Genomic DNA, 11,664 nt, shown 5'->3' with positions numbered 1-11,664 from the left:
CAGACTCATGGGGACTCGTGTCACAAAAATTGAGGTCCCCATGGGTACAAAAGCTTATAAATCATACAGAATTAGTTTTTTTGAAAATGTAAAAATGCAGAATGTTTCCTGTGATGGGTAGGTTTAGGGATAGGGGCAGTGTAAGGGGATAGAATATACAGTTTGTACAGTATAAAAACCATTACGTCTATGGAGAGTCCTCACAAAGATAGTGCACCAGACATGTGTGTGTGTGTGTGTGTGTGTGTGTGTGTAGTGTTTTAATTTCTTAAAGCGATGGTTCGGAGTAATTTCAACCTAGGGTCCTTTGCACCATGACCTCGAACCTTTTTTCCGAAGTGTTGACAACTTAGTGTTAACTAATAATTGTTGCAAACTGGTACTACCAACAAAATATTAGTGCATTCCTGGAGCTGGGCGTCATTACACTACATCCTTATGCATCAGTTTCTGCCAGGACTTTTACAGGCTTTTCCCTAATCACTGAAGTGACCTTGACGTCCGGGTTAGCGGTAGCATTAGCCATCAGGCAAGTGTTATTTAAATAAACTCCTGATGTACTTACAAACTTTCCAATGCCTCGTTTTATGAGTACAGAACCTATTTGTACTACTGCAGAAGTTTGGTACCATCACGGGCATTATTAGTGGGGTAATTTACCAGATACAGCCTTGGATCCATTAGCGCCTGCACTAAGCCATTCGGCTGATGTCTCTAAATAAGCTCTAACTTTAATAATGTTCGACCGAGGGGGAAAAGGCTTCTGGGGGGGGGGGGGGGGGGGGGGGGGTTGGCTCGAGGTCATGGTGCAAAGGACCCTAGGTTGAAATTACTCCAAACCATCCCTTTAAGAACACTGCACTCAGTGAGGACATTGCTATTTTTACAATAAAAGCCAGACTACAAGTTCTTCCAACCAGACTCAACCTTTCTATCTGGTTTTCTACAACCCAGGTACCTCGTTGTTTGCATCACACTACAGAACAGATCACTGAAACATTGCCACACATCTTGAATGGCTGCCATGCTTACAAGGGAATGTACATCGCACGCCACGACAGAATAGTGGACCTTATAGTGAAAGACATATTAAGTTATTTATCATCTTCTGTAAAAATGTTCAAACATTCCTGTGTAAAACCATCCATGTTTCAGTATTGTAATAGTAACTCTGAAACCTTTCCACATCTGTTTGCTAATACACCAGATGTTGTGATTAATGAGGAGATCAGTGAGGTGTTCGTTTTGGAGGTTGCATACCTTTGACTCTGGTGTGGAGGAGGCCTTTATAACTAAAGTCATTAATACCAACCACTCCTAAACTCCATCTCAGATATAGGTTATGGGAGCTGACTACTTGTGTTCATATTTGGCAACTTAGGACACACGCACAGGCTGGTTGTAAGAGGACTTGGGCTAAACGAGTCTCTGTCTGCTATTATAGTCAGCCGCCATATCTGGAGGAGACAGTGTTACTTGCACCCATAACCTGAGTGACATGCTTAATATTGTGAAGATCCGCTGTATGCCACTGGGTCATGATTTTGTACATGTATTTGACTGCATCTATAGTATTTAAGTCCCTGTAAATCATTTATTTTAAGTGCACTTAAATAAATTGTTAAAATGTGTCTCGGGGTTGTGCAAAATTCAGAAATTGAGAACTGTCACCCTTTCAGTTCATGATTGTGGATTTTAATTAAACTAACAGAAAGAAGAATTTAGTGAATTGCAATTGATACATTTCTTTAGACTGTAAAAGCTGCTTCTTCAGCCCCTATCTGAAGACTTTAGGGTAAATTATAGAAATGCACATGCAATTAATTTTTTTCACCGTGGTCCATAAAATTGAAGTTAAAAAAATTAAATATATTTTATGGATTTCATTTTATGGGCTGTGGTAGAATGACCGTAATATTTCTGGAAATACTCTACAGTACGTGTTGTGTGTATGAACATGTTTATGAGTAATTCATACACACTTGGAAAGACCAATCAGAATGCATCATTCATATGCACCACTGGGCTTCTCACCAGCACAACATTCAAAATACCACTGGTGCCTTTAATGAAGTGCCAAAAAACCTTCAGGATAAATCAGAGCAGTTTGCCGCTGTGCATCAGAATGCAATACGACCGTTTTGCTTGAGCAATGACAGCAGAAGAATGACAGATTTTAACAAGCCATTTTACACTGTCAAGAATCTCAGTATCAAGAGTTATGAAATTCAAACTTCTAGACGTCAAAGTAGAAACGTGCAAGTGTCCAGAACCAACTAAACTAGATGACCCTCTTTTCTAGACAGCAAGCACCCAATGCAATGTTTTTGACACACAGCTACATCAGCTTTATTTTACCCACCCATCTGTAGCAAAATCATTTCATTTAGAAATATTAATGAATTGATTTCAACAAATTTAAGGGTGGCTTATTTGACATTTGCAAGTAAGCACCATTAAGCAACCATCCACAACACTCAACCACATAGCAATGCCCAAGCAACACTCTAGGAACCATTCAGAACACCCAGGTAACCACTTAGTGACAACCTACCAACTACCACAACTCCTAGTATCCTAGCAACACCCTAGCAACCAAAGTAACCACTCAAAAACAGCCTAGCCGACCACATCCTAGCATTCTAGCAACACCATAGCAACCATTCAGAAAATCAAAACAACTACCCACAACATTCTAGTTTTTTAACAACGCCCTAAAAAACACATTCAGAACAAGTAAGGAACCACTTAGCAACAGCCTAGCAACTACCCACATCATAGTATGCTAGGAACACCCTAGCAACAATTCAAAACAAAAAGAAAACAAATCAACAGCATAGCAACTACCCACAATATCCTTGTATTTTAACAACGCCCTAGCAACCATTCAGAACAACTAAGCAACTACCCACCACATCCTAGTATCATAGGAACACCCTAGCAACCATTCAGAAAATCAAAACAACAGCATAGCAACTACCCATAACTTTCTAGTATCCTAGCAACACCCTTGCAAGGAACCATTCAGAACATCAAAGCAATGGCATAGCAAACAACAATCTTGTATCCTAACAACGCCCTAGCAACCAATAGTTTCCCCTCAGAACTGTCAATCAGAGAGTAATCTCTCTCGCCTGTGTGCCCTCAGGCTGCTGTAGATGTCTATTATCAGAGGATGACACTCATCTTTCTTTCAATCCGCGGCATACAGAGAGAAATTAGCGCAATTTGAAATAACTAGCCCAGTCAACACGAAACCACAACGAATGCCTTTCATCCACTCACGGATGTTTGATTTGGACAAAAATGGTCTCGGTTCCCTGGACTAGATGTTGGTTAAAAGAAACAATTGATTCCAGCACAGCTTCTGATCAATAGAAGTCTTTTACTCAAGTGCTTTAGACGGCCTAAAATTGACAGTTTTTCCAGAGCCGCTAACCCACAGAGGAATGCTAATGATTCCCACCCAACACTGTTTGCTCACCGAGTTCAGGTCCAGGCTGTTCTGGACCCATTCCTTCGCTTCTTCATACTCCTCCATCAGACCCATGATGTACAGCGTGTCCAGAGAATCCACGATAGAAGCCCCTCGAAGACCACCTGCAAACACAATACATGAAATTATTGAGATGTCGCACAACTTTAAATGACGACTTTAAAATGTGGAGTCCACGCGTATATACCAGATGTGGGCCGGATCTGGGCGAAACCATGTTGCTTCTGAGATTTACATGTCTATTTATTCAGAGTCAGATGATGCTGCAGAATGTTAAACTGATCTTTTATTGTAGCAAAAGCAAACTAAAGGCGAATGTGCACGAGTCTGCTGCTGCAAAACTTCACGTCCCTTATTCCCTCCTCTCTCACACGGAGATCCCCACAACACCGCAGCTTTAGCTGCATTTAATTTGAAGTTATTAAATTCTCTTCACATCCTTAATGAAAAATATTCTGAGGCTTTCATTTAATTCACTCGACCTTAAACGAGATTGCTCTGGCTTCAGCCCCTTTAATGTAGAAAATACACAAACTGTCGCGCACAAAACAAGGTCTTTATTGCTTCAGGAGAGTGCAGGGAGGCAAGCGGCTCCGTCGGAGCAGATGAAAAGCACATTATATGTAGATAGGTGACGTTGACAAACAATGAAATATTCCATCCCTCCAATTGGAACGAATGAGGCAATGAAAACAGCCTTGCAGGATGCGTTTCAATCTCGCAATGCACGCAGTGTGTCGACTCTCAAACCTCTGATGTGAAATCCCTGCTGCTATACACATTTAATGAGCATTTCAATTAGGAGCTTAAGAACTGTGAAAAAGAAATGAAAAACCAACACCCACAGGCCACAGCCTTTCCCATGACCTCCCTAGAAATACTGCAGGAGGAGAAGGATTTCGACAAACTCTGGTGCAAGTGAGACGTAGCGCAAATCGGAGCCCTGGGCATCGTGTGCCAGTGCGATAATGTGATGCAACTATGAGCAATGCTGCATATTACAAGGTGCCATCCTGCACGAAAACACCAGCACAACCAGAGTGAGTGTGGGAACGACTGCAATGGGTCTAAGAGCTCTAACAAATAACAGATGGTGTGATCGTACTAGTGAAAATAACTGGAAAGTCTTCAGTCCCCTGCAGGAAAACGCTGGTGAAGGAGCCGCTGCCAGTGTGTGTTTAGACGTAACGTCAGTCTGAACGCACATGAAAGGCATCTCTGCCAGCACAGGTAATGAAGGAAGCGTTGTGTGATAAGCTCGGAGAACACGTGAACCTCGCAGGATGATCGTATCATGATCTGATACTGCACAAACCAGAGCAGGTTTTTGAAAATTCCCATCAAATTCACAGAACCACTCGCATTAATTAAAGTAAAAAAAACAAAAAAAACAGGGACGTGTTTAGTCATTTACAGAGTTAAAAAAAGAAAGAAAGTGTGATGTCAGAAGTTTTCTTTAGAATATCTTTGAGTCAGGATCTCACATCAACGGGGGTCGGATTATCGTTCTTTCCGTTCCATTCAAACCATGTGTTATGTTTTACTTCTTAATAAAGTTACACACCATCTGGTAACTAAACCCAAAGCTCACCAAAGCCAATTTTACTTGCAGTTGGCATTCTGCAAGTGTTCATTCTGGATCCGGCACAGAAATATGTGCATACATGTTTATTTAGTGCAGCATATTCAATATAAACAAGCAACAATTGGGGCAGATTTATGAGCAAAATACATTTTATAAATCTCTTTTAATTAAAAATTGAACAAAATACAGGTACAGTAATGTGGAAAAATGACAATGAAATATATTTTTTAAAAAGTATAGGGCCTAATATATGCAGTATACTGTATATAAAATATATTTTCTTGCCATTTTTTAGATAAGGGTTATATATACAGGTGCTGCTGGTCATAAAATTAGAATATCATCAAAAAGTTGATTTATTTCAAGAATTCAACTTAGGTGAAACTAATATATTATATAGACTCATTACATGCAAAGTGAGATATCTCAAGCCTTTATTTGTTATAATTTTGATGATTATGGCTTACAGCTTATGAAACCCACGAAATCAAAATCCCAGAAAATTAGAATATTACATGAAATCCCACAGTAATTACATAGTGATACCATGGTCATTGAACCAGGTTTTGGTTATTTTGGCAGTGTGGGCCGGTGCAAATCCTGCTGGAAAATGAAGTGAAGAGAGAGATGAATATTTCCATGTTGTAAAACTATAGCTTTAATCTTTTACTTGAGTAATATGGGACAGATCTAGTTTTTTCATGATGTGCCACTTGCTTTAGATGTAGATTAAGTAAGTTAGAAGTTGTGATCTGTTCATTTGTTCCGGACGGTCTCGGCACATCAGGGCCCTGTCTCTGTCTGACCATCTCTCGCCTGTGAATGATCTGATGATTTTATCAGCTCTAATCACGTCAGACGTCCTGGGAGTCGTTCATCTTTCTTTATTTCCCTTCGCTCATCATTCCCTTCTAATCAAGCTTCACGCCCATCGGAGAGCACGGGTCGGCTTTATCTTTGACCCCAGCTTAATCCCGATACGGGCCAGCTAATGAGGTCACCGGCAGAGGACGTCACGGGGCAAAACAGTGCTCCCAGATCCCTGAGTGATTGCGGATCCCAGGCGTGTCCCATTTCCTGCTCCTCTTATTAGGAACAATGTGGCATATGGCCGACTGCTATCAGCCTCCTCTAGAGACGCTCGCTCGCATTTGTCACTCTCAGACCCGGTCGGGGTTTAATCTGAGCCAAAGACGGCGAGTGATAGAGCGAGAAAGATAGCAGGACCACTGACTGTCACAACCTATCAGCTGTTCTATCTCGACATCTCCATCTCAATGTGAGACATCAGAAAGGTTTGGTCTGACAAAGTCCTTCCTAGCCCTTCCGTCGAAGATTCTCAGAGTGGAATATGGGACAGGCACGCACCCTCACCCCACCGCACACATAAAAGTATCTATATATATATATATATATATATATATATATATATATATATATATATATATATATATATATATATATATATATATATATATATATATATATATATATATATATATATATATATATATATATATATATCACCTTTTTGACATCTTCGCAATTCGCATCGGACTTGATCTCCTCCGACCTCTATCCCGACTGACACTGACTTCAGGTCCCGCCTTCGCTATCGAAAGAGAATTGTGATTGGATGGTAATTTTGTTCTTCTATGACGGGATTGGCTACCTTTGATTAGGCTATTCTCGTACGACAGAAGACTCACTCTATTGCTCAGCAATAAAATAATTTTTAAGAAAGATGAATTATGGGACAAAACATTTGTTATTTGAAATAAAGCTGAAATAAAATATTACATGGAAAATTTTAAAGTTTAAATAGACAAAAAAAACCAATTCTAATAAAAATGACAAATGCACACATTTATTAAAATTAAAATCAAAAAATACGCAAATCATTTTTTTGTATTTATTTATTTTATAGATTATTTTTTTTATATATAAATAAATCTAAAATAACACTGGTCTAAGTCTGCATTTCTAGTCTGGCGGTACAGTAAACATTATATACAGATAATGTAAACAATAATAATAATCTCATTTGTATTGCCTAGTACAACAAATTAATACATTTAAATATATATTAGATTTTATATATATCCCATTTAATTTATATACAAACACTCTTAGGCCTAAATGAAAGCCATTCATTACCAAAAACACATTAAACACACAAAAGATCTTTAAGAACATTTCATACATCTACTAAACAGATTAAACACACTCATGTGAGCCATCAATGCTCGCAAGTCGCAACATACAGATGAAAAACGCAATGCCTCGTGCTTTGCTCCGAGAGCAATATTTGTGATTTGATGACAAATTACGTTAGAGGGTGGAGGAGAAAGAAAATGATGTTTAATTCAGCGAGTTCCAGGTCCCGGAGGCTGCCGGCGCTGAAGCGTGGCAAAGTCCTATTGAAAACAGAGGCAAAGCACTACTGATTGATAGACTCAGATGAGGCGAGGAGCAGATCAATCCATCACAGCCAGCGCAATCTCACTCATTACCTCGGCTCCACCCCAGGAGACTCGACACACGGGCCCTCAAACCAACACTGACACTGATTCACAAACACTCATTCACAATGGAGTACTTCCACTACTATTTACTGCAGAATACACTCTATATCACAGAACAGTATGCATTCATTGAATATTCATTATTCAACCATAAAACATTTTTCGACCAAATCACATCAATAAAGTTGCTTGCAAGTAGCATCTAAAAAATAAAGTTACTTTCCATGTTTAATTCAGTTTTGTTTGAAAATGTCTCCCTTTTAGCAATCAGATCAAATAATAGCTGCTTTTCCACCGTCAGGCCAAACTCGTTGCTAAACCGTTCCGTGCCGATCTGGACCGCCGGTACGGATATGGTTTTATTTTCCACTGTTGGAACTGATAACGGAGCTCTTTGGAATGTAATACAAATGCATCAGTTGTTGCCATAGAAATGCAAGAGATTACAGATGATTATGAGATGTAATAGCGTCCACTTCATGGAGGATGATCAGATATTTATTTTAATGTTATTATTAACTTGGCTCACGTAGCAAGCTTGGCCAGCTACAGAGGAACCGGTAGCCATGCAACAGACAAGAAGTGGCCAACCCTGAGTGGCGACGTCACCGCACACATTCTGGCCTAAGCCCGGCTCAGACAGCAGGAGTTTTTAAATCTTATCCGATTGTGAAATCTGGTTGCATCAAGAACATGAGAATCTCCACAGATTTTCTTCCTTCAAATCTCAAAACCTGCACACACTGCAAGATTTGATATTGGTGATGCATCACACACACTACAAGATGTTCTTAAGATTATCATGCCAGATTTAGCACCTAAATCTTTTGAACAAAAAAGAGGATATTTTGGTGACTAAACGGTTGACGGTAGCCATTGACTTCCATAGAAGGGGGAAAAAAAAAATCTTCAAAATATCTTCTTTTGTGTTCAACAGAGGAAAGAAACTCATACAGGTTTGGAACACCTTGAGGGTGAGTAAATGATGACAAAACTTTCATTTTTTGGGTGAACTATCCCTTTAAGTGCATTCATTTGTGACATGCTCTGCCATTGAAAGAACAATTCGGGCTGAATCATGAAACAGTTGCGCAAAAATGCCTTATTCACTCATGTACATTTGTAAATCATATGTAAATTAGCAGGACGCCTGTTGAGTGTTGATGACCCTCCTGTTCGGATCAACATGAGCCTTGACAAGCATCAGGCCAAACTAACACAGGACTCGCCGGCCCTTTCACTCCCACAGAGAATGACAGGACTCACAACCGCACAAACGCTCTTCACTCTTCATCTCCGGCGGGGGCAAAGAGCGTCAGGTTTTATCATCTGATCATTACCGCAGCCGAGGGAAACACATTACCAAACCCGTACGCCTGTGCTTTGAACAGCGCCTTTCTTCTCCCTATCGTTTGATTGAGGGATGCGTCACGAAGACAGAGACACGGAGGCGCAGAAGCTCGGCCTGTGATTGCTGCTCTCTTTGGTGTTTTGGTAATGAAACGCTCTGGTCCAGAGCGCGTGGACCTCACCAATGAGCCTAATGATGTGTGTGTGTGTGCCCGACCTCATCCCTGCTGCACTACGGGGACAAAAACTGATAGATCAAGGGACATTACAGCCGTAGTCAAAATAAATGCAGCCCATTATGGGAGAAAGCAGACAGACTGAGAACCACTGCTTAGCAATGCCATTGATTCATCGCATCTGAGGTCTTGACAATGTGCAAGTGTGTGTGAGACATGGTGGTTCTTATATACACACACTTCTCATCTAATGCTGCCTTCAATTCATCTCGGAAAAGTAACATTTCCAATAAGTGCGACACAATACCACTTAACGTAACTTGTGCGGAAATCCAGAAATAATAATAAATATAATAATATAATATAATAAGTTAATAATAAATGCTTACTTTTAAGATAAAAAAGTGACTAAGTTTCTATATTGCATTATTGAACAAACTTCTTTAGCAAATGTTTCCAGAGAAAGGAGTGAAAAACATGTTAAATGAATTATACGCCTGCAGAACAAACACTGGCATGGCATACTGTAGCATTGCAATGCCAGCATCCATGTGAAACGGCATCCCATTATCATCTCAGATGTACAAATATTTGATTAGCATTTTTTAATATTTAAAAATGCCTTAAGATTTGGCAGTCTGATCAAATAATAAGTAAAAAGTGTTAATTAAAAATCACTACAGATGGTACTGAAACCAGTGTTGTGATTGTTTAAAAACTAAAATTATTTAAAATATTTTTTATTCATTTAAATAAAGCTGAAAAAATCAAGAAAAAAATATATACAAATTAGTGCATAAAAAATTACTAAAACAAACTAAAAAAAAAAAAAAAAAAGTTCTCTCAAGTTAATTCAAATACAATTTAAAAATAATACTACAATAACTGCTGGATATGCCATTGTTGTATATCGCACATTTTATAGCACAATTCATATTCCATGCTAATGAAATATTCACATACTGTACAGCAGGCATACTGTGCAAGGAATACATACTACAGTATATACTGCAGAAATACTAAGTTGCATGTTTCCCAAACACTCCCTTCTTGGTCTGTGAGGAACACCTTTCTTATAAAAATATCATATGCAGCACCACTAACATAATGGGCTCTATCTTGCACCCAGCACAATTAACTTTGTACACCGACGCATGTATCATTCCTATTTTGCACCCGACGCACAGCGGACTTTTCCCTCCACAGACGCAAGTTGGTAAATTAGGGAATGAACTTGCGCTCCCGGGGGCGGTTCAGCGAAAAGAGGAGGCGTGTTCCGGCGCAAACGTTCCCTGGTGCTATTTTGCAGTTTCAGAAAACAATTCCGCCACAGACCAGGAGAAACCTAGTCTAAAGTCAGCGGAGCGTTCAGATGCTATTTTAAGGGCGCATGCTTGGCTATAATGTAGCGTGTGCACAACGCGCATACACTTTGCTTCTCTCATCTACACAGACGCAGCAGTTGTCATTTTTGCAAACCATACATAATTACAAGGAAAATATTACCACACGAGGGAAATCATTGTGGTGTCCATGAAGATGTGAAAAACTCTAGATTACACATTTACCCAAATTATTATACACCTGTTTAACTGAAGCTAATTTGGGTGAGTTTCTCCATCCCCATACAATATCACTTCTCTGTCTTTTACGACCCTGACAAGAACGTCGGCCTCCTCGGCTGTGAACCGCTCATGGCAAATCCACCGTTATAATAGCAATCCGCCATGGAACAAGCGCGCCTGCTCTTAAAGGGAATGTGAGATGACGCTCTGATTGGTTTATTTCACGTTACACCTAAACTACACCTATGAGTAATGAAGCTACTTCGGACCAACACATTTTAGATTTGCTTCGGGCGCAAGAGTCATTTATCCCGCCGTATAATAGCAACAGCGCCCGAGATCCACCCACAAAGTTACTTGTGTTTCGAGTTTGATACTTGCGTTTCAGATCGTTAAAATAGGGCCCTTTAAGTGATAATTGTGACATTTACGTACATTAGTGGTGTGATTATACAGCTCAAAATTACTAACCAGACTTAAATTGAAGTTTTATTCTTAATGAGCATCAGAAGTAAGAAGCGTTTGACTTCTGCTTCAACACACACACACTGCTCAGCTAATGATGATAACAGGGACAGGCCGTGGAGGGACAGTGTGTGTAATCATGCAGTCAAAAGCACAGTCTGGCCAGACGTGCTGCTTTCAGAGACTACTTCTAATTGGCCATGCCAGGAGCGAGCTGATTCGCTAACACAGCTGCTTCTGTTATGACAACATCTCCAATATGATTAGTTAGCCCTGACGAGGCAATCGCTCGGCTGAGGCAGGAGAACAGATCGATGATCGCACAGGTGGATTATGTGTGATAGACATCCAGCACACCAGTGTCTCAGCGCTCAGAGGGTCTTCACCTGGAAACGCATCAAGCTTTATATGCAGGATGATGAGAAACGTGTTATTATATTGGATGACGATACTGGAAGTGCCCATAGTGACATGCAACATGTTTAAAGTGAACACAAAATCA

At 40.0% G+C, this 11,664-nt stretch overlaps 1 protein-coding gene across 2 annotated transcripts in view; it reads right to left on the bottom strand.

The window, feature by feature from the left end:
- The window catches only part of LOC307172345 (mannosyl-oligosaccharide 1,2-alpha-mannosidase IA), a 223,088-nt gene that overhangs the window by 70,547 nt on the left and 140,877 nt on the right, over positions 1–11,664 (bottom strand). For both annotated transcript variants that reach the window (XM_079894656.1, XM_079894657.1), the window contains exon 3: positions 3,485–3,600. In XM_079894656.1, coding sequence (XP_079750782.1) covers positions 3,485–3,600 — 116 coding nt within the window. The remainder of the gene's footprint in view (positions 1–3,484; positions 3,601–11,664) is intronic.

Source organism: Squalius cephalus (assembly GCF_949319135.1).
Source record: "Squalius cephalus genome assembly, chromosome: 15".
NCBI lineage: Eukaryota > Metazoa > Chordata > Actinopteri > Cypriniformes > Leuciscidae > Squalius > Squalius cephalus.
This window is presented reverse-complemented; position numbering and strand designations above follow the sequence as displayed.